General features: G+C 54.4%; 1 protein-coding gene and 2 long non-coding RNA genes across 6 annotated transcripts in view; 1 reads left to right on the plus strand and 2 right to left on the minus strand.

Moving 5' to 3' along the window:
* FCRL5 (Fc receptor like 5) overlaps positions 1-23,008 on the minus strand; it is a 38,531-nt gene that overhangs the window by 2,161 nt on the left and 13,362 nt on the right. For 3 of the 4 annotated variants that reach the window (XM_045454672.1, XM_045454671.1, XM_045454669.1), the window contains 13 exons: positions 22,690-22,944; positions 22,123-22,407; positions 20,421-20,693; positions 17,485-17,763; positions 10,236-10,514; positions 9,584-9,862; positions 8,932-9,210; positions 6,670-6,948; positions 3,480-3,758; positions 2,936-3,052; positions 2,344-2,371; positions 1,325-1,407; positions 1,047-1,115 (listed from right to left, as the gene is read on the minus strand). In XM_045454672.1, the coding sequence (XP_045310628.1) occupies positions 1,047-1,115; positions 1,325-1,407; positions 2,344-2,371; positions 2,936-3,052; positions 3,480-3,758; positions 6,670-6,948; positions 8,932-9,210; positions 9,584-9,862; positions 10,236-10,514; positions 17,485-17,763; positions 20,421-20,693; positions 22,123-22,407; positions 22,690-22,944 (2,784 nt within the window). The remainder of the gene's footprint in view (positions 1-1,046; positions 1,116-1,324; positions 1,408-2,343; positions 2,372-2,935; positions 3,053-3,479; positions 3,759-6,669; positions 6,949-8,931; positions 9,211-9,583; positions 9,863-10,235; positions 10,515-17,484; positions 17,764-20,420; positions 20,694-22,122; positions 22,408-22,689; positions 22,945-23,008) is intronic. The other variant, XM_045454673.1, reaches the window with a different exon arrangement.
* LOC123585935 lies at positions 4,394-6,153 on the minus strand. The gene is made up of 2 exons (XR_006706497.1): positions 4,785-6,153; positions 4,394-4,544 (listed from the first exon to the last, which is right to left on the minus strand). It is a non-coding gene; the product is annotated as an uncharacterized LOC123585935 (long non-coding RNA).
* LOC123585936 lies at positions 19,880-22,867 on the plus strand. The gene is made up of 3 exons (XR_006706498.1): positions 19,880-20,101; positions 20,512-20,617; positions 22,643-22,867. It is a non-coding gene; the product is annotated as an uncharacterized LOC123585936 (long non-coding RNA).

A 23,008-nucleotide genomic window follows, 5' to 3' on the forward strand; every position in this document is an offset into this window, starting at 1 on the left:
GTCCTGGCAGACCACTCACGAGCGGGCAATGACACAGCCAGACCCCCAGCAGTCAGTCACCCTCAAAGCTGCTGTAATGGCATTTCCGCGTCTGCTCTCTCACCCCTATGAGACAGCGTGGGGGTGCAGAATAATGCCCCCAAGATGTCCATGTCCTGATTCCCGGAACCTGTGAGTGTGTGGCCTTACAAAAAGGGACTCTGCGGATGTGATTAAGATTAAGGATCGGGCCGCCTGGGGGGCTCCGTCGGTTAAGCGTCAGACCTCAGCTCAGGTCATGATCTCGAGGTTCATGGGTTCGAGCCCCGCGTCAGGCTCTGTGCTGACAGCTTGGAGCCTGGAGCCTGCTTGGGATTCTGTGTCTCCCTCTCTCTCTGCCCCTCCCCTGCTCATGTTCTCTCTCTCTCTCTCTCTCTCTCTCTTTCTCAACATAAATAAACATTAAAAAAAAAAAAAGATTAAGGGGAAATGATTCTGAATTATCCAGGTGGGATTTTGAGAACTTAAAATCAGAGAACGTTTCCCAGCTGCACTCAGAGGGAGACCTGACTTGGGACAAAAGGTCAGAGATGTGGCACTTTGAAGACCGGGGAGGGGGTGTCCTCGAGAAGCAGGAAAGGGTCAGGAGATACTTTCCCCCCCGGGGCCTCCGGAAAGGAGCGCGGCCCAGGGAGACGCCGGTCTGACGTCTCCTCCCCCCCACCCCCTACCCCCCACCCCTCCGGAGCTCGTGGCCATTTGCCGCGACAGCAGAAGCAGTCGGACAGAGGCAGGACAGGGACGGTAGCCCTGTGTCCCGTGACGGCTGCGAGTGCAGAAGCCCTGATGGCGTAGCCGGTCCTCAGGCCATCCCGCGGCGTCCGTGGTGAATGGCAGAGCGGCACCGCACGGTGGGCCCGGGGACCCCAGCAGGGCAGGCGGGCGCAAGTGAGGGCGACCCTGCGTGAGGGCGGCTCCGCGCCCGGTCTGCGCCAGACCTGCCCGAAGGACGGAGGCGGGGCCACGCGCGGCCAGCGCTGTCAAAGCCCAGGGTCCCCAGGTCTTACCTGCAGGTTTGCTCCCCTGCGGAATCCTCCGGACTTCCGAGTACACAACTTCTCCTCCTTTAGGATTTACTGGAAAGAGATTGCAGTTTGAGAGACTGCAAGGCTCTTGCCTCTGGTCTGAGTTACTTCCTCCTCCCCCAGCTGGAGTTCGCTCTCTGCAGCGACACGTGTCCCCCGGGTGTCCGCACGCCCCCCCCCCCACCCCGTCCTCTCCTGCCCCACCCCTGCCGGACCAGCCCCGGCTCGCTGCCCCCAAACAGCGGCACCTCGCTCCTCACCATTGCTGTATACTGGCTGCAGTTCCAGCCAGGCTGGTGCATTGTGGTAGACGGGCTCTCGGACGTCAGAGTCTGAAGGGCTCCTGTGGGACAGAAACGGCCGTGTCTCCCAGGAGCCCTGATAAAGGAGCCAACGTTAATAATCGTGCCCCGTTGGCAGGTCTTTGCGCAAGGTGGCTGCCAAGCCCGGAGACACAGACGAACGCGTCCCGGGTGGTTTGCTGGTATGAACGAGTACGTTACAAATCACAACATGTTCCCGGACGTGGTGGGCACCTATGCTAATGCTTGTGACAGTATCAGGGCGATTCTATTATTATCCTTCTCTTACAGATGGAGAAAATGGTGGTTCTGAGAGAGAAAGTGACTTGCTCAAGACCGTGTAACTAGACAGGGCAAACTAGAACCTGGCTCCAAAGCCTCCCCTCTCAGAGAGATCCGCATCTCAGAGGAAACAGTCATGATGGGCACTCAGAGGAACCCGCATGGTCAGGATGCTGCCTCCACGGGCTTGCCCGGAGAGGGTTTTGAGCTGTGGCGTGCCTCCCGAGGTCAGCCGCTGGGATCCAAGATGGCAAACCTTCTTCACCGGCACCGCGTCTGGCTGGCGGACCGCCTCTCCGGACGGTCAAGTCGCGTGGCTCCATCTCCTTGGCTGTCCCCACGGCAGGTGCGGGTTAGGTTGCTCACATTCAGAGATTTCCAGGCCGGCTGAGCTAAGATTAGCTTTGGGCACGGATGGATCCAGTGTTTACAGCGGTCACGCAGACGGCCAAGGCAACAATGGTGCAGGGTGCAAGTTAATAAATAAAAAGGAACTGGCCCTCGATGCAAGGAGGCCCAGGTAGCTAAGGTAGCAGTGAGTTGCTACCTGGGAATTGCCTTGACCTACGCCAAGGGAGACCACAGTGTGCAGACGGCACAACCTGTCTGCGTCCTCAGCGGTCACCAGACCCAGGTCAACTTTTATCCCCTGCGGGCATCTCCCGGAGCACACGAGATCATAGCCCGGGTCTTACCTGGAGGGGTCAGAGGTCAGCCTTCCTCCTGCAAAGGAAAGCAGAGCATTTGGAGCCACGGGAGCATGGCCGCAGGGAGGGGCAGGCACCAAGAGGCGGACCCTTCTCTGCTAAGCCCGAGGGAGGCGGCAGATGGCCTGAAAATTCCTGAGCCTGGCTTCCAGAGGGGCCGAGTTGCAATGTGAAAGGGGGCTCCCTAAAGAGCAACGCTCGACGGCTGCAGGGGGAAGCAGACCTGATGGGCTATGACAACACTGCCCGTTGAGACACTCAGCAAATCACGAGGCCCCACTGGGTTTCTGTCCCCACTCCTGTTTCTCGGTCTTCCTTCTCTTCCTCCCAATCTTTGGGGGCCTCGTAAGGGTGGAGAGGGGAGGGCACTCAAGTGTATGATGCTGGATAAACTCCTCTCCTCTGGGCATCTTCAACGCACTAGGGCTATTTGGGGAACTCTGTGTTTGTGAAGAGGAATTCCGGGGGACCAGGAGGGGAAGGGGGGACCGGGATGGTGGTGGGGGCAGCGGCTGAGAGCTCAGCACGAGCCTGAGGGGACAGGACGGGGAGGGCAGGGGCTCCCGCAGAGGTGACCCACCTGCTTTCCTTGGGAGCCAGCAATACAACAGCAGGGCCACGACCCCAAAGCCCAGGGTGCTGAACAGCCCCCCGGTGACACCCGTAGCAATGGGGCCACTTCTGCTCCCGGTCAGCCCTGGAGAGGAGAGCCCACGCATGAGCTGGAGGGAGAGGCTCGTAGCCTTGACCTGCCCTGACCCCTGGAGATGGTGCCCGGGCCTGGAGGAGGAGGGGAAGAATCTGGGGAGCCAGGACTCTCGAGGCAGCAGCACAGGAGACAGCTCTTCTCTTTGAGAGGAAGCTGCTGTCTGCAGCTGGGGCAAGGGTGGGGGGCCAGGGCGGACAGAGCCCATCAGTGAGCGCTAAAGTCAACGATCCTCTCGGGCCTCCTGCTCCCACTCAGGTACCAGCACTCCAGAAACGCTTCAGAAAATGACAAGTTAGAGAACTCCCAGCTTTGCGCACCTGCCCCTGAGAACGTCCTGGTCAGACATCAGCAGGGGTACCAGAACATCCTCGGAGGTATTCTGTCCACATCTGTGGCCTGGGAACAGGAAACTTACCTGACATGCTGAGTGGCACCGCCTCGCTGCGCCGGGCCCCCAGGCCGTTGTCGGCCTCGCAAGAGTAGTTTCCAGAATGTTCTGCGGTCAGAGAGAGGTTGAGGGACGCTCCTCCTCCAGAGGGGGCCGAGCTGTTCCCCAGGGGGACGTCCTCATGGTAAAACCAGTACCAGATGGGGGGAGAGCCCCTCTGGGCCTCGCAGTGAAGCTCCACCATGTCTCCCACCTTGGCCTGGGCCCCGGGCACCCTGAGGGTGAGGGTGGGGTGCGACGCGGGGACTGAGGGAGACAAAAACCAACAGAAGTTCCTGCTTCTAATGTATCCATAAAGGAGCAGTAATTATAAACAAATGGCAGAAGTCAGATCTTGATCTTGGAAAACAGGCTGAAACTCATACGGCAGACAAAGCTAACAACCTTAATCTACAAATGCACAAAATACCCAGTAGAAGAGTGTGACAGGGTATGAATCACTAAAAACTTTAAATAGCCAATGAACAATTACTTTCATTACTAATTAAAGACGTACAAATAAAAACACCCGTCAGATGGGCAAAACTTAAAAGGACAGACGATACTGATAGAGTTATGGACAAAGAGGTGCCTTGAGATGCTCTAGGCGGGAACGCAAATTTGAGACACTTTCTTGCATGGCGATTTGGCCACACCTGCCAAGTTCAAAACGCACATCAACTTTGACCCAACAAATCTACCTCTAAGACTGCTTCCTTTAGGGATACTGACGTCAGATGTGCAAAGGTCTTTGTGCAAGGATTTCTATGCCAGAATTTTTATAATAGCTAAAAACTAGAGGTAGCCTAGTTGGCTGACTAAAGAAACACAAGAGATAGCCAAGATGTATGTTTTAAGTGAAAAATGCAAGTTGCATCGTTATGTATAATCTGATGCTGTGAAAAATTTTATACTTTTATATTTATACATTTGAATACTTCTAGAAAAATGCCCATGAAACTATTAATAGCAGTTATATCTTGGAAGTACACCGACATAAAAGTGTGTGCCTGCAGGTGGAGACCTTCACTTTTCATGTTCTCCCTGCTGTACCTTCGGTTTTCTTTTCTTTTTTTTTTTTTTTTCAACGTTTATTCATTTTTGGGACAGAGAGAGACAGAGCATGAAAGGGGGAGGGGCAGAGAGAGAGGGAGACACAGAATCGGAAACAGGCTCCAGGCTCTGAGCCATCAGCCCAGAGCCCGACGCGGGGCTCGAACTCACGGACCGCGAGATCGTGACCTGGCTGAAGTCGGACGCCTAACCGACTGCGCCACCCAGGCGCCCCGATACCGTCGGTTTTCTTACGAAGATTTATGTATCCCTTCAGAATAACGAATTGTTAACAACTCGAAAGTTGTGCTGAAACACGGCCATGAAGGATGAAGGAATGCCACGGTGGAGACCAGGGCAGGCCCATGGAAGCCCGGCTTTCCCATCGCTAGCTGTGTGCAGACTGCCTGCTTCCCACCTCTTGAGTCTCATCTTGCTCTCCTGCAAATTGGGGATAACGGCGGTTTATCTCCAAGATGAAATGGGATCTCGCATGCCAACTACTAAGCACAGGGCCATGCACATGCAAGGGCTCAGTGAGGATGATGATGATGACAATGACAAGGACAATGATGGCGGTGGTGGTGGTGGTGGTCAGAAATCTCTCCCTTTCCCGCAGTTCTCTGTGATCGGTACCCTTGTCGCAGAGCTAAGACATAACTCACGGAGTCCAGGCAAGGAGTCCCTCAGGTGTGATGGCAGCAGCAGAAATAGCCTGCATCGTGTGAAGGAATCATAGAAACAAAGGCATGAAGGTGAGCAGAACATCAGGAATACTGAGTGTGGCGGGTACGATGCGCGGTCCGCTGTGTTGTGAAGAGAGAGGGAGTGGCATTTAGCTCACGTTACACGCCTGCGTGGTGGATCTGAGAGGTTAAGTGTGTAAGAGTCTCTGAAGTTTCTCCTTTTGAATATCTCCTTCCAGGAAACTTTGAGTCCAAAATACTCCACAGTCACTGTGCACCAAAATCATAGAATTTTAGGGCTGGGGATGACCACAATGGCCATCTAGTCTGATTTTCCCACTTTATGGGTGTGGAAATCGAGGTCAACATATGGGGAAATATGCTCGGCCAAGGTCATGCAGCTAGTTGCCTCCAGAGCTGAGACCAGAACGCTCACCTCTATGGCCCTTAGCATACTTGTGCTACCCTCCCCCGGGTCCCCCGGAACGGGAGGTTGGAGGTTCGGTCTGTAGGGCTGTCACAACTGGTTCAGAGCTCACAAGAAGCTGTTTCCCTTTGGATTCAACACTGAATGGCAAGTGGTCAGAGGGCAGCATAGAGAACGGAGGAATTTGGTGGAGAGTGGCTCGTGGCATCCGTGCTGTCCTGTTCTCACCTCTCTGTGCTGCTCTCCCGCAGCCCCACTGCTTTAAGATTCACTTTGTAAAAAAAAAAAAAACAAACGTGGACTGGTTGTGTCTCCTAAAAGGCCACACACAGAGCTAATGTTAATATGGAGTTTTTAATATGGAAGTCTGAGGCGTATTTATATTCCTGGTAATAAAGAAGCATAAGAATAGGGGCGCCTGGGTGGCTCAGTCGGTTAGGAGGCCGACTTTGGCTCAGGTCATGATCTCGCGGTCCGTGAGTTCGAGCCCCGCGTCGGGCTCTGTGCTGATCGCTCAGAGCCTGAAGCCTGTTTCAGATTCTGTGTCTCCCTCTCTCTGACCCTCCCCCATTCATGCTCTGTCTCTCTCTGTCTCAAAAATAAACGTAAAAAAAAAAAAAAAAAAGAAGCATAAGAGTAAAGGCTTGAGGGGGGGGTCAAGGAGAGAAAAACCCGGACAAGGAACAGCCAAACCTGTTTCTGGAGCAGAGAGACCCATAGTCTCCCTGTGTAATCTTAACCACAGATCAGAATATAGTCTATGGTGTAAAAACCCTTTGCATTTTTAGTGAGGAGTTTCCATGCCACTGAGGAAGACCGCTTGGGCTGGGTGGCCAGGAAGGTCCAGGTTCTTCTAGGGGAAACCACAGGGAGGATCCTGGATGCACAGAGGGAGGTTGTGGCAGCAGGAAGTACTGGGGGCCCGAGCCTCTTGGCAGCTGGGGGGAGGACCTCAGCTCCCCTCCAGGGGCTGGTCCTTGCCTGTGCTGCTGCTGGGGCAGGACGAACTCACCGATGACACTGAGTGGCACCACCTCACTGCGCTGAGCTCCCAGGCCATTGTCGGCCTCGCAGGAGTAGTTTCCAGAATGTTCTGTAGTCAGAGACAGGTAGAAAGACGTTCCTCCCCCAGAGGGGGCCGAGCTGCTCTCCAAGGGGACGTCCTCGCGATAAAACTGGTACAGGATGGGGGGAGAGCCCCTCTGGGCCTCGCAGCGAAGCTCCACCACGTCCCCCTCCACGGCCTGGGCCCTGGGCGTCCTGACGGTGAGGACGGGGCGGGACGCTGGGACTGAGGGAGGAAAAACAGTTAACCATCAGTTCGTGCTGTTTGAACATCTCCCTCCACAGGAAAGACGTTTCAAACCAGAAACTGTTTTCCTCGGTCTTTAGCGACCTTGTGACATTATCAGAGCCCAGTGATGATTTCCTCAGATCTGAGGACACAATAAGATCTATGTGGTGCCGTATACAGGTCAGAGGACTGGGATACAGAGTCTCCAGTGTGTTTGGGGGCCTGAAGGCAAAAGTTACAGGGACTGCCGAGAAGTCAGGAGACGGTTGGGGGAAAGGAGGGACAGGAGACCCGTGACTCACACAGCCAGGGACGTCACGGAGCCTGGGCCGCGTCGGAAACGAGGTCCACAGAGAATGGGTGCTGATCACCTTATTAGCTCATTTTATAGTCATTCACTCATCCAAAATTAACGGAGCCCTACATCAGTCCCAGGAAGTGCGCTATGTGCTAGGGATTCAAGAGCGAGAAAGACCCCGTCCCAGCCCTCCTGAAGCCTCAATCCAGAGGATGGGATAGGCAGCGATCACGCGAACAGCAGGTGCAGAACGAACACAGCGATGACTGATGCAAAGTGGAGACTAATGTGCTGTGAAATGTGTCATCCCAGGGACCCGGTCTCGCAGGGGCTGGTCAGGGAATGCTTCCTCACAGGGACATCTGAAATCAACCAGGTGAAGAAGAAAATGCAGCGCGTGCCCGGCAGGCAGACAGCATGTGCAAAGGCCCTGAGTTGGAAGAAGGCTGGAGCCCTGGGATTACTGTAACAAGGTGGCAGCAGCAGTGAGAGGCGGTCTGAGGGGTGGCATGAGTAGGAGAGGGAGGCTGGGCTCGAGGAGCCTCGGGGAGGACACTGACCCCCCTTCACACAGCCGCAGGAAGTCGCTAAGTGTATCTGTACAGGGCTGTGAGGTAATCCGATTGGTCCTGACTCATCACGTTAAATAAATGTCCGGGGAAGGGTCCTAGAGAGAGGGAGACACTGGGAGAGGAGGAGGAGGACACAAAGGGCTAATCGGTGTGCAAAGTGTCGGGAATGCGAGAAAGACAGAACCTAGGGATCAGGTGGAGACTCACGGAGAGCGGACGCCTCTCCTCTGGGCCTTAGGCAGAGGACGGAGGGGTCACCGAGTGGGCACCAAGACAAGCGATATGGCGGTGGAGTCGGGGGCCAGCGTCCGGGAGGGAGCAGACAGGTCGGTGAACTGGGGCTCTGCTGGGGTCTGAGGACAGTGGTGGCCAGAGGGGTTGAAGCAGCAAGCAGGGCAGGTTGTTGGACTGGCACGTGTACAGGGGGGTGCAGGCTGGTGTGGAGCAGGTGACGAGGCGTGGGGTCCAGTCACCAGCGGCTACACATCAGAGCCATGGCCTGACGGCAGGATGGAGGGCAGAGCTGTGGGTGAGATGCTGCCCTGCGGGGAAAGGGGCATCTCGGGGAGGCCAGCCCGCGACGGGGCCAGCCCCGCTGGGACACGGTGGTCCAGCCCCAGGCAATAGGGGCGGGGACAAAGTCGGGAGAAGCTCTGGCAAGTCTCGTAGCCAGAGCTCCGGGAGGGGGCCGGAGGAGCCAGAGAGAAGTTCAAGGGCCAGTGAGACAGCGAGGCGGCCTTTGTCCTGATGGACAGACAGAGGAAACCCCACCCCGGCCTCTTCTGGGCTGAGACGTGCCCACGTCAAGTGTCCTTTCCTGCCCATCATTGCGGACCAGGATGCGGTCTGTGGTCTGAAAGCCTTTACTTTACATGAGGGCGTTCTTGGTCACAGTGGCTGCAGGATGGCTTCTGGGGAACACACAGCAAGGGGAAGGTGCAGGTTCCTGGAAACGGAGAGTCCAGACCTCCCAGATGGAGGCTGTGCGGGCAGGGGCCTGCTGTGATGTCATAGTGCAAACGGCCCCGTGGCATCTCCAGCCTGGGCCCCCGGGGAAGTTGGGGGCACGGTCGGCCCCTGGTTGTGCCGTCATTGGAAGACTCAACTCACCTGTGACGTTGAGTGACACCGTCTCACTGCGCCGGGCCCCCAGGCCATTGTCGGCCTCACAGGCATATTTTCCAGAATGTTCTGCGGACAGGGGGAGTTTGAAGGACGCTCCTCCTCTGCTGTGGACCCTGCTGCTCCCCAGGGCGTTCTCCTCGTGATAAAACCGGTACAGGATGGGGGGAGAGCCCCTCTGGGCCTCGCAGCGAAGCTCCACCACGTCCCCCTCCACGGCCTGGGCCCTGGGCGTCCTGACGGTGAGGACGGGGCGGGACGCTGGGACTGAGGGAGGAAAAACAGTTAACCATCAGTTCGTGCTGTTTGAACATCTCCCTCCACAGGAAAGACGTTTCAAACCAGAAACTGTTTTCCTCGGTCTTTAGCGACCTTGTGACATTATCAGAGCCCAGTGATGATTTCCTCAGATCTGAGGACACAATAAGATCTATGTGGTGCCGTATACAGTTCAGAGGACTGGGATACACGGTCTCCAGTGTGTTTGGGGACCCGAAGGCAAAGGTTACAAGGACTGCCGAGAAGTCAGGAGACGGTTGGGGGAAAGGAGGGACAGGAGACCCGTGACTCACACAGCCAGGGACGTCACGGAGCCTGGGCCGCGTCGGAAACGAGGCCCAAGTTGGAAGACTCAACTCACCTTTGACGTCGAGTGACACCGTCTCACTGCGCCAGGCCCCCAGGCCATTGTCGGCCTCACAGGCATATTTTCCAGAATGTTCTGCGGACAGGGGGAGTTTGAAGGACGCTCCTCCTCTGCTGTGGACCCTGCTGCTCCCCAGGGCGTTCTCCTCGTGATAAAACCGGTACAGGATGGGGGGAGAGCCCCTCTGGGCCTCACAGTGAAGCTCCACCACGTCCCCCTCCACGGCCTGGGCCCTGGGCGTCCTGACGGTGAGGACGGGGCGGGACGCTGGGACTGAGGGAGGAAAAACAGTTAACCATCAGTTCGTGCTGTTTGAACACCTCCCTCCACAGGAAAGACGTTTCAAACCAGAAACTGTTTTCCTCGGTCTTTAGCGACTTTGTGACATTATCAGAGCCCAGTGATGATTTCCTCAGATCTGAGGACACAATAAGATCTATGTGGTGCCGTATACAGTTCAGAGGACTGGGATACACAGTCTCCAGTGTGTTTGGGGACCCGAAGGCAAAGGTTACAGGGACTGCCGAGAAGTCAGGAGACAGTTGGGGGAAAGGAGGGACAGGAGACCCGTGACTCACACAGCCAGGGACGTCACGGAGCCTGGGCCGCGTCGGAAACGAGGCCCAAGTTGGAAGACTCAACTCACCTTTGACGTCGAGTGACACCGTCTCACTGCGCCAGGCCCCCAGGCCATTGTCGGCCTCACAGGCATATTTTCCAGAATGTTCTGCGGACAGGGGGAGTTTGAAAGACGCTCCTCTTCTGTTGTAGACCCTGCTGCTCCCCAGGGCGTTGTCCTCGTGATAAAACCGGTACAGGATGGGGGGAGAGCCCTTCCAGGCCCCACAGTAAAGCTCCACCACGTCCCCCTCCACGACCTGGGATCTGGGCCTCCTGATGGTGAGGATGGGGCGGGACACTGGGACTGAGGGAAGAAAAGTAAGTTAGTTGGCATCTGTATCTTTTCACATTTCTTGTATTTTCATTTTTCAGACATGACCTCTGCACTGTATTGATGACGTTTTCTAGATCTTTCCCTGTACCAGAACACTCATGCATATCAACACATCAATGGACACATAAAAGCATACAGGCACGCACATGCACAGGACCACAATATACGCACCGGTCTATGGCCTGGTCTTTCCTTCAGGAACGCACCATGAGCTTCTTTCCACGTCATTGCTTGAAGATCTATCTCATTTGCTTTTAGAGATCCAACTTATTGTGGTATGATTCACACGCCACAAAATGCAACTCTCTGAAATCTACAATTTGCTAACTTGGGATAAACATTGCTCGATTACTTTAATAACCGCAAAGCATTCCAGTGCATGGATTCACCACGGTACACTGAAGCAGTTCCCCACGAGCAGGTGTTTATGTCCCAGCTCTCCTACAATGTCACGTCCCACAGTCCTGCATACATGTCATGGTACATTTGCACATGAGCTTCTGAGCATGAATTCTTAGAAGTGGACTTTCTCGGGTGAGGAATATGAACATTTCAAGTAACCATATATTATGCTAGATTGTTCTTCAAAAACTTTGGACCCTTTTCCCTTTGCATTAATGGAGGTAAGAGCTCCTGCTCCCACACTGTCATGAGTGATAGTCACAGAAATGCAGAGACTCATTTTTATTATTTCTTGTCTCTTCCTAATCCTAAATTCTACAGTTATTCTTTTAATGATTATGTATTTTTGAGAGAGAGAGAGAGAGAGAGAGAGCAGGGGAGGGGCAGAGAGAGAGGGAGACATAGAATCGGAAGCAGGCTCCAGGCTCTGAGCTATCGGCATAGAGCCCGATGGGGGGCTTGGACTCACAAGCCGTGAGATCATGACCTGAGCTGAAGTCAGATGCTCAACCGACTGAGCCACCTAGGTGCCCCTACAGTTATTCTATCTGAACAACTCCCCTGTGTATCCTATGTGACTCTTCTGTCTACTTGCTGATTTTTCATGGGCTGCTGGTGCACTATAATCCATGAATGAGAAGTTACTGCCTGCAAAGTATTCAGATATTGCTTACAAAATGGAAAATTTGACAGCTGTTGTTAGTTTTTCAAAATGTATCAAGCCAATTCTTTTTTGTGCTCCCCTATGAAATAACAGTAGTCATCATGAGAAAATTCTTGTTCTTTTATTTCTTTTTCCCCATCTGGCCAACTAGCTTTTCTTTGTTATGTATATATTTTTTACACCTTTGGCACTCTCTGTGACCATAACTCCCACAGTTGATTAGGCTTGTTTTCATATCTGATTCAGTGGTTTTCAACCCTATGTGTACAATATTCTTAACTAAGGACGTGTAAAAAAAAAAAAAATAGAGATTCTGAGACCACATCTGAGAGATTCTGAATGTAATGGGTCCGGAGAGATTAGTAATGAGCCTGTTTTCAGAGCTCCCAGACTCTAGCCTGCAGCCAAGGCGGGGCTCTGCTGGTCGCTGGTCCAAAGAGATCCAGCTTGCACTTCTTATAGCTAACTCCTTTTGAGCCCTTTGTATCGATTCATATTTTGGCTGGCTGGATTTTGTCATCATATAACTTGTTCGAGAAGGTTTAATGGATACTAAGTTCCCTGGGTCCCTGCATGTTTGAGCATGTCTTTTGGATTTGGTATAAAATTCTCCATTCTTTTTCCTCCTTTGAAAGTGCAAATCTGCGGAGAAAGAGGATCTCTTTTGCATCGTTGGTGGGAATGCAAGCTGGTGCAGCTACTCTGGAAAACAGGATGGAGGTTCCTCATAAAACTAAAAATAGAACTACCCTACGACCCAGCAATTGCACTACTAGGCATTTATCCACGGATACAGGTGTGCTGTTTCAAAGGGACGCATGCACCCCCATGTTTATAGCAGCCCTATCGACAACAGCCAAAGGATGGAAGGAGCCCAAATGTCCATGGATGGATGAATGGATAAAGGAGATGTGGAGTATTACTTGGCAATCAAAAAGAATGAAATCTTGCCATTTGCAACGACGTGGATGGAACTGGGGGGTATTATGCTAAGTGAAATTAGTCAGAGAAAGGCAAAAATTGTATGACTTCATTCATATGAGGACTTTAAGAGACAAAACAGAGGAACATAAGGGAACAGAAACAAAAATAATATAAAAACAGGGAGGGGGACAAAACAGAAGAGACTCATAAATATGGAGAACAGGGGCGCCTGGGTGGCGCAGTCGGTTAAGCGTCCGACTTCAGCCAGGTCACGATCTCGCGGTCCGTGAGTTCGAGCCCCGCGTCGGGCTCTGGGCTGATGGCTCAGAGCCTGGAGCCTGTTTCCGATTCTGTGTCTCCCTCTCTCTCTGCCCCTCCCCCGTTCATGCTCTGTCTCTCTCTGTCCTCCAAAAAAATAAATAAACGTTGAAAAAAAAATTAAAAAAAAAAAAAAAAAAAAGCGTCCGACTTCAGCCAGGTCACGATCTCGCGGTCCGTGAGTTCGAGCCCCGCGTCAGGCTCTGGGCTGATGGCTCAGAGCCTGGAGCCTGTTTCTGATTCTGTGTCTCCCTCTCTCTCTGCCCCTCCCCCGTTCATGCTCTGTCTCTCTCTGTCCTCCAAAAAAATAAATAAACGTTGAAAAAAAAATTAAAAAAAAAAATAAATATGGAGAACAAACTGAGGGTTACTGGAGGGGTTATGGGAGGAGGGATGGGCTAAATGGGTAAGGGGCACTAAGGAATCTACTCCTGAAATCATTGTTGCACTACATGCTAATTTGGATGTAAATTAAAAAAGAAAGAAAGAAAGCAAGCAAGCAAGCAAGCAAGCAAGCAAATCTGGACACGACTCCTCTCTCCCAGCATTGGTTTCTGTGCAAAGTCTAAGACCAATCTAATAATCTTTCTTTCTGAGATGACCAATTTCATTTATTTTTGCCGTGATCACATGTGCACGCGCACCCACACACAATGCATGTGCATGCACACACATGCACGTGCACACAACAAACACATGCACACACATGTACACACGTGTGCATATATAACCTCGAAATTCAGTAACCTTATCAGAGTATGTTTTTTTTTTTTAATTTTCTTTAACATTTATTTATTTTTGAGACAGAGAGAGACAGAGCATGAATGGGGGAGGGGCAGAGAGAGAGGGAGACACAGAAGCCGAAGCAGGCTTTGGGATCTGAGCCATCAGCCCAGAGCCCGACACGGGGCTCGAACTCACGGACAGCGAGATCATGACCTGAGCTGAAGTCGGACGCTTAACCGACTGAGCCACCCAGGCGCCCCGAGTATTTTTTTTTTTAAATTTTAAATGTTTATTTATGTTTAAGACACACACACACACACACACACACACACACACACACACAGTGGGGAGGGGCAGAGAGAGGGAGACACAGAAGCCGAAACAGGCTCCAGGCTCTGAGCTGTCAGCACAGAGCCCAACGCAGGGCTTGAACTCATGAACCGTGAGATCATGACCTGAGCCGAAGTCAGCCGCTCAACCGACTGAGCCACCCAGGCCTTTCGATCTACATATTCAATTTTCTTCACTTTGGGAAAATTTTTTATTTATTACATCTTGGACTTTTGTTTTTTCTCTTCAGTTTGGTTTCCTATCTTAGGGACATTCCACACGGGGGTCTTCACTGGTCTCCGTATTTTGAACACTTTGTTTCTTTCGTTTCTCTTTTTCTACTTTGCATTCTGTCATGTTTTCTCAAACCAATTCTCCCTTTGATTAACGGTTTTCAGAAGGATACATCCTGTTCTTAAGGGTTCAAACTTGGATTTCATTTCTAAGAGAGCTCTGTGGGGTTTTTTGGCTTTTCTTCTGAGCTCTGCTAATTTATAAAATATCTTCTGTTTTCTTATCATCTCTTCTTTAACCTGTTTGTTCCTTTTTGCAGTTTTTTTTTTTTCTGGCATCCGTATTGTCTTTAATTGTATCGAGAATAGTTAGAAGAATTTGTGGGGTTTTTTTGTTTCCTATGGCAATTCTTTTTAAAAGTATTATGAATTACGTGTCCCTTCTTCCCCTTTTATAGTTTCAAATGCATCAATGCAAAACTCCCATCTTCTGCTTCTTTTGCTTATAACTAATCCTTCAGTGGATGGAGGTATATTCAGAGTCTTGTATCTGCTTGAGAACGCTGTGTGTGTGTGTGTGTGTGTGTGTGTTTCGTTGACCCAGCGCTGGTGATAGGTTCCAAATGGGTATATCTTACCAGAACGCCTTCCCGCAAACTCTCTTTGTCATTTCTTCGGGGCACAGTCCCTCAAAAAAGTACATAGTTTTGTCAGAGTATCTGCCTGGCTCACAGTGAAGCTTCCCAGCTCACACAGTTGTCTGCGAATCTAGGGCTCATGAACTTCTGCCCACGTGCAGGAGTGGATGCAAAGATCAGTGTTCTCTTCCTCATCTTGCCTCAAAGGCTTTTTGTTCATCGTTTTATGAATGCCGACTGAGGACCCACACTGTGCCAGGTGCCAAGTAGGCACAGGGATGTGGCGGAGACCCAGAGTGACGAGGCTCTGTTCTCATGAAGCTTACAATGTGGTTTTGAGGGAGGCAGGCAAGAAACAGGAGATAAAGAAGTCTGAGGCATTGCTAAGTTTGAGAACAAAATAAAACGTGGTGATGGGATGGACGGCGCCTTAGGGCTGGGGCCTTTCCTAGGTAGGTTACGTTCCGGCTTCGGAGCCTGGGTCTCACAACACTTAAATTTCTTAACTCATCTCTTGACCCCACAATTTACGTTGGGGGAATGTCTGCCTTTGGTCATTCCTGATTTCTGTGACCTGAGACAGAGGTCGTCCAGGAGCAAGAGAGCCTTCAGATCTGTCTGTTCAAAGATAAGACAACTCCACCCAGACTCACGTGTTCCAAAGACCAGCACGTTGCCAGTTTACACACTCACCAGCTGCTGCCTCCAGCCGCAATCGTGCTCTGACTCCTGCCCCCTCCCATGGCCCCGGCGGTGCCGCCCCTCGCGCCGCCGGGAGCGACGGTGAAGCCGTTGGGTGGCGCTCTCCCCCGGGGGGCCGGGCAAATGGGCGCAGCTCGGCAGCACGCCCCGCTCTGCCCCCTCTGTCTTCTCTGGGGCTCGGAGGGACGCTAATCACCGTCTTGCCTAACTTCCAGCATACGGTGGAAACAGTAAGACAAAGGCAGTTTACACGTTTTGCCCGAATTACGAACCACATTTTCATAGCCAGAGCCAGAATTCAGATTTTCTGACTCATACTTAGATCGGCCGACCCAAGTGTTTTCAGGTATGCTGGCTCTTTCTAGGAAACCCCAGAGTCCCTGCCGTACACACGGGTCCCTAAAACAAGTATTTTCTGAACCGTAGTTCGTGCTGTGCTGTGTCGTCTCCACACTTTTGTTGGGCTGGAGGTGGGCAGTGCATGGCCTGCGGCCCCCGGGGCCTGGCTGCCCGCCCGGTCCTACCGCTGCCTTGGCTCGAGCCATCCGGCCCTGGAGGCCGGGCAGAGGCTGAGATACACGGCAAGGAGTTGCAGCCAGAAGCCGAGAAGTTGATGCCGGTGTGGCAGAGGTCACGAGGTGGAGAGAAGGGAGGGCGCTTAGGAGCAGCGGGGGTGACGGTGGGGACACAGGAAAATAGCTGGTGGCCTGCGAGCAGAGTGAGCTTTGAGCTCGTCACAGGCCAGTATCACCTGCTCTGGAGAAATAAGTGATTTTCTGAGACATCTCCCAGCTCTTCCTTGTGTCTGCAAGTGTTGCCTTGTTTTTCTCGCTCCCTGGACGTCCACGAAACAACCCTCCCCTCTGGGGACACCCGGTCTGTTTCCTCATGACGTAGAATGGTCTGGTGAACCCCGCTCATGGTTTTTCCATCATCCTTCTATTTCTCATAAAAACAGATAAACCAACAGGGGCGCCTGGGTGGCTCAGAGGGTTGAGCATCTGACTTCGGCTCAGGTCATGATCTCACGGTTACGTGGGTTTGAGCCCTGCCTTGGGGTCTGTGCTGACAGCTTGGGGCCTGGAGCCTGCGTCCCATTCTGTGTCTCCTTTTCTCTGCCCCTCCCCCACTCACCCTCTGTCCCTCTCTCTCTCTCTCTCAAAAATAAATGACATTAAAAAAATTAAAAACAAAAAAACGGCCAAACCCACAAACAACTGGGCTTTCACTCCCTAAGAAGCAAAGATCCAAGTGTAAACAGAAGCAACTTCACTCCAAACGTGATGTCACCTATTTGGGTGGTTACATGGGTCACCGTGAGCTGTATGCCTCTGATTCGTGTGCTTTTCTGAACGTATGGCATATTTTAACAACTTAAAAAATGTGATACGATAAAATGAAACTTATTTTCACGGATTCAGGCAAAAGATCACGGAAACTCCAGAAAACCCTCCCTCCTTCCCTCGTCGACCCTGCCGTGAGTGCTTCAACGGCTTGGGAACTCTGGACCAGTTGAGGGCTTGCCGCCTACTTGGCTGCGTGACCCTGCTTGCAGCCAAGTGCACGCGTGTTAGTGCTTCTGGGCACTGGGTTAAGAAAGAGTCTCCCGGGGACGGGACCTACAGAACATGCGAAATCCTCGGAGGGAATGCATTCGTCTGGTAAAAGCTGGGGAGTCCCTTGAGCTATCCAGGGGTCAGGCTGAGCCAGGGCAGGGAGGGCTAAGGCCCACAGCTGGCTGCCAGGGGCGCCAGGTTGGGGAGGTGGAGACTGCGAGATCCGTGCAGACTTCTGAAAGGAAAGAACCGCGTGAGAGGCAAGGACTGAGTCAGCGCCCCCGGGGTTCAGCCACAAAACGCCGCATGCAAAAGCAGAAGACGCAAAGGAGAAGGGAGTCTGGGTGTGACGGCTGCCTCGCCACTTGTCGCATCGGGCCTCAGTTTCCTCTTCTGTAACATAGTGGCAAAACAGAGATGAGTGGCTGACAAGAATGCAGGGCTTACCTTTGACAGAGAGGCTCTTGGCCTCACTGCGCTGGGGCCCGAAGCCATTGTCAGCGGTACAGAAGTAGTTCCCAGAGTCCTGCACCGTCACGGTGACACGGAGGAACACTCCTCCTGCAGACAGGACCGACCTCCTCCCCAGGCTGATATTCTCGTGATAAAACTTGTACAGGATGGGAGGCGAACCTCTCTCGGCTTTACAGGAAAGTGTCACTGTATGTCCTTCAGGAACCAAGGCCCCACGGGGGCTGAGGGTGAGGACAGGACGAGACACGGGGACTGAGGGAAAGAATCATCAGTCAGCGGGTGCTGGGCCTCCTCCCTGCACATTTCCGGTGCTGGCCGGGCTTCAGCCCCTGCCTTCCACGCGCCCCCTTCTCCCCATCCGCCCCCCTTGAGGTGACCCCACTCCTGTTTTCCGGTGTAAATGACGCTCTTGTGGAGGAAGTCCCTTCTTTTACCCCTCCCTGTTCCTTCCTGTGACCCTGGAAGAGCTGCCCCCACCTGCCCACCCCAGAAGAACCCTCCTCCTTCTCCACCTGCCTCTGTCCCACATACAGATTCTCTGGCCCCGCCGGCTTCTTCCAAACTCCATGTAGACGTATTTAATCCTCTCCACATTAGAAAATCAGCAAAGCATGGGGCGCTCGGGCGACTCGGTTGGTTAAGCGCCCAACTCTTTGTTTCGGCTCAGGTCATGATCTCATGGTTCATGGGTTCGAGGCCCATGCTGGGCTCCGTGCTGATGAAGCCTGCTTGGGATCCTCTCTCTCTGCCTCTCCCCTGCTTGCTCTCTAAATAAATAAATAAACTTCAAAAAATTTAAAAAATCAACCACAGAAAACCTTCCGCATCTCTGTGTACTCTTCCCCGTCATCCCTTTCTCCTGTGGACGGATTTCTGAGAGAAGGGGCCTACATTTCCTGTCTCCATTTCTTTGCCTCACACTCCTGTTTTTGTCTGTGAAAAACTGCTTTTTTTGCCTTATCGCCACCAATCTATAACGTTGATCTTCCGCGTTTGCGATTATAATGAGAATATAGCGCTGTCACATCTGCATCGGCTGTATGGGTGCCTGTCGTGTATAATTTGTCAACACATGCATGCAGGCACTAATTATCAAACAAGCCAATGGGACAGGTGCTATTACTGCCCCTATCTTACAGAAGAGGAAACTGAAGCCCAAAGCAGTCAACCGCGCAGCTGGTAAGCGAGGCAGCGGTCACACCCAGACTCCCTTTTCTCCTTTGCGTCTCCTGCTTTTGCATGCAGCGCTTTGTGGCTGAACCCAAGGGAGGTGACTCAGTTCTTGTCTCTCATCAGCTCGCAGCTCTGCTTTGTCTGAAGTGGCCACATCTTCTGCTTCAAATACGTTCTTCCCTTGGTTTCTGCGGTTTCTGGGTCATGGCGCCTCCTCCCACGAGCCACGGTGCTCAGGGCCCTTCCCCTTCGGCGGGGCTGGCCTGAGGTCCTGTCTGGCCTCTCTTCTGGAGCCTCTGCTGTGCTCCGGGTGGCTCCCAGGGCGGGCTCTTCTCTTTTCTGCCATCCATTCGTCACCCCGGCGGCCCGAGTGATCTCTCCGGTGTGAGTCCCGATCGCGGAGCCCGGAGCTCCCTTTGGAATAAGGCCCAAACCCTGAGCATGGGTCTGAGGCCTCCTGCCGCCCGTCCTCCGCCCCTCGGCCCTTCCACGCTCGCTGCACTCTGCACCGCCAGCCTCCCGCCGGGTCCTGGACGGGTCCCTCATTTCCGCTGCGCGTCCTTCGGCGCCTGCCTCCACCCGGGTCCCAGGCCCTCTCCCAGCCCTCAGCTCCCCCGTGAGCTCTCCTCGAGTCCTGTCCCGGGCAGTGCAGATCGGGGTGCCCCCCTGCCCCCACGGCCCGCAGGTACTCGTGGGCCTCGGCCTGGGGCTGGCCGGGGTGCCGGTCCACACCCGCCGGTCGCCCCCAGAACCGTGCGCAAGGCCGGGCCCGGTTCGCCTCAGGCCTCTGCAGACGGCTCGCAGCCCGCGGCGCGGCGCTAGCCGAGCGCATGCGCCGTCACGTAGGCACTTCCGCCGCGGCGGGCGCTTGCGGTGACGTCACTGCCCAATGTCCTCGGGCCTCTGGGTGTTCGCAGCGCGGAGCCCCTGCCCTCCTGGTCCGATGCCTCCGTCGGGGCTCCCTGGCCCAGTTCCGTACGACCTTCTGCGCAGGAGCTGCGGGAGCGGCTGCACTCTGGCTCGTCGCCAGCCTGGTTGTGTGTTTTCTCCAGAAGCGGACACTGAGGCTGCGCGGGTCCTGCGCCGGGACCGGACTGCGCATGAGTACACCCCCGCCCCCAAAGGTGCGCCCGGAACTGGTTCTGCGTCGACGGTACAACGCTGAGACTCGAGGCTCCGCAGAAACCGGGTAGGTTCGTAACTTTTTCGACACTCGCCTTTGTCACTTTGGGGGCCTTAAGGCCATCGGGCGGGCGGGGGGGGGGTCATCCGTGCTTCCCAGACTCGCTCTCCCCTGCACCCCTGCTCCCCGGCGCCCGCGGAGGAAACGCTGATCGCGCCGCGCGGGCTGAGTACCTTTGGTGGCTCTGTACCCCGCTGGGATCCGTACGTGCCGTTCGAGAGCCAAGTGATCAAGGTGTGTGGTGATCAATAATTGATGTCACCTCTGGGCCCCGGGGACTGATTCTGCAGTTACTGAGAGCACGTGCGAGGATGGGGCCTCGCAGGACGAGGGGTGGGCACGAGAAAGCACCGGGCTCCTCGGGTGGGGCCGGGAGGGGGGCTGCGGTGCAGGCGACCCGGGCTCTGATGGAGCTTGCACTGTGCCAGCGACCAGGCGCAGAGAGGCAGGCAGCTGTCCCCGGGAACATCGGTGGGCCTTGGAGGCGGGAGCACACTACCGGAGGGCTGGGGGAAGGAGGCCGAGGATGGAGGGCCGCAAGCCCAGGACTTACCAGTCACAGTGAGGTACACGGGCAGGCTGCGTTGGGCACCCAGGCCGTTGTCCGCGGTGCAGTAGTAGTTTCCAGAATGCTCTGCCCTCAGAGACATGACGGACTTCACGCCCCGAGTGGGCTCCATCTTCTGGATGACGACTTCTTCGCGAAGGAATTGGTACAAGATTGGGAAGGAGCCACTCTCGGCTTTACAGGTAAGCGTCACTGTATGTCCTTCAGGAACCGAGGCCCCATGGGGGCTGAGGGTGAGGACAGGACGAGACACAGGGACTGAGGGAAAGAATCTTCAGTCAGCGGGTGCCGGGCCTCCTCCCTGCACATTTCCGGTGCTGGCCGGGCTTCAGCCCCTGCCTTCCACGCGCCCCCTTCTCCCCATCCGCCCCCCTTGAGGTGACCCCACCCCCGTTTTCCAGGGTAAATGATGCTCTGGTGGAAGAAGTCCCTTCTTTTACCCCTCCCTGTTCCTTCCTTCTGCCTGTGACCCTGGCAGAGCTGCCCCCACCTGCCCAAGCCCTGGGGTCTTCCGCTCAGTCCCTGTTCTCCGCTTCTCCGCTTCTCCGCTCACTGGGGCTGGGCTCAGTGCACCACCCTTCATCCTTTCCCTTCCAGATTCACACACTGTTCCAGGATCCCCTCCTCTGTCCCCGCACTCTCCCTGCATCCATCCTGACCCCCCTCTGTTTCCCTTGGAGAGAACAAGGTCAGGAAGAGGATGGGAGGCCTGTGTGTTTCCAGAGGCCAGGACTGGGGTCTGCCTGCTGAGTACTGGCCCAGTGCTGAATGAAGAGTCTCCTTAGGCCGGGCTGGGTTAGGCAGCCATGACTTCCCTAAGGGCCTTGAGTGCCCTGGTCAAGGAGTGGTGGTTTCAGGGGTCCTCCTCACCCCCGGCTACATCTCTGGAGCGGCTACGATGTTATTACCCATCTCTGTATCCTACAAGGATGTGCGTGTTGGTTATTGTCAAAAGTTAACTGCTAATTGGGAAAAGATACTTCTGCATCCCTGGGAGAAAGAGAGATGGAGACAAACAGGGAGGGAGGGAGCGAGAACGAGGGAGGGAGGGAAGAGACGCTGTGGACACATTGAAGGGCGTGACGGTCCTGGGCTGGACAGAGCACAAGGCCCACGATAGACAGAGAGAGACACTTGTTCAGAGATCTGGGAGACAGCAGAGACATCAGGACGTCACTGGCTGCACCGTGTTCCTCCAAAATGCCTGTGTGGAAGCCCTAACCCCAGAGGTGGCTGTTATTTGGAGACGGGGCCTTTGAGGAGGTAATTCAAGTTAAAGGAGGCTATAGGTGGGGCCCTAATCAGGTCAGACCGGGGCTCTTATGACAGCAGAGGAAAGAGGCCCAGGTAGGACTCGGCGAGAAGCTGGCCAGCTGCAGGATGGAAAGAGTTCTCTTGAGACACCAACCTACTGCTCCTTGATCTTGGACTCGTAGTCCCCAGGGCTGTGAGAGAATGCACTTCTGCGTGCAGGCCATGCAGCCTGAGCAGACCCACGCAGGTGACTTGGGGAGGAGGCAGGAAGCGGGTGAGGCAAGAGATTGGTTGGGAGGCAGTACAAGGCCCGAAGAAGCCGGAGGGGCTGGGCTCCGGTTGACCAGCAGGACAATCAAGCACTGATGTGCGGCTCCGCCCGGCTCCTGCCCCGTCCCCGGGTCCTGGCGGATCAGAACCCGCTGACACTCACTCTGCACGTGTAGCTGGGATTTCTGGCTCTGTTTGCAGACGCCGGAAGACCCTCTCTGGGCCTCGCACCAGTAATACGGCGGGTCTCTGCTCCTCGTGGTGAGGGTCGGGATTTTCAGAAAGCTTTCCGAGCCCAAGTGCAGCACTTGGTCGTCTTTGAAGAAGCGGAACCAGAGTTTGACGTCTGACCTCAGCGGAGGGAGCTGGGTCTTGCAGGTCAGGGTCACTGACTTCCCGGAGACGGTCGGTGAGAGGCTGGCTGTCAGCACAGGACGTGGAAACAGCTCTAGAGAAGGATCACAACGGTCCCCAGAGCAGTGAGGCCCGGAACTGCTCTGGAGAGAAACACAGCCCGTCTGCAGCAGCCGCGGCAGGTGCACAGCAGGCAGGGGGGAGGCCGCTTTCCATCCCCAACCCCCTTCAGCTCAAAGCACTCCTGGGCTTCCTCCGATTCTCACAGGAGTGAGCCCTGAGGTGCGGGGGGTATCCCAGCCCACCCTTCTCACCCTCTGCTGCCTCAGGGAGCGTCCTTTCAGCAAGCCCGTCTGGCAGATAACGAAGGCTTTACCTTGGACTTCGATGTTGACCATGTTGGAAGAGTAGGAACAGCAGCCATTCTTAAATCCGGAACAGTGATAGTCTCCGTTATCTTTGAGACTCGCTTGCTCGATGCGGAAGTCGGAACTGTCATCAGAGACGCTCAGGACCTCGCCCCGCCTGTGCAGGGTCATGGCATCCAGAGTGATTTCTGCATTTGCTCGGCATCTCAGAACCACAGAGTCGCCTTCAAACACGAAGGGGGGAGCCTGCAGGATCAGGTTCTCTGCAAGACAACGCGAGCCTGGTCACTCGGTGCCTTCTCTTGATTAGTGTCCCCAACGGATTCA

The sequence above is a fragment of the Leopardus geoffroyi genome, chromosome C3, assembly GCF_018350155.1.
Source record: "Leopardus geoffroyi isolate Oge1 chromosome C3, O.geoffroyi_Oge1_pat1.0, whole genome shotgun sequence".
Lineage (NCBI taxonomy): Eukaryota > Metazoa > Chordata > Mammalia > Carnivora > Felidae > Leopardus > Leopardus geoffroyi.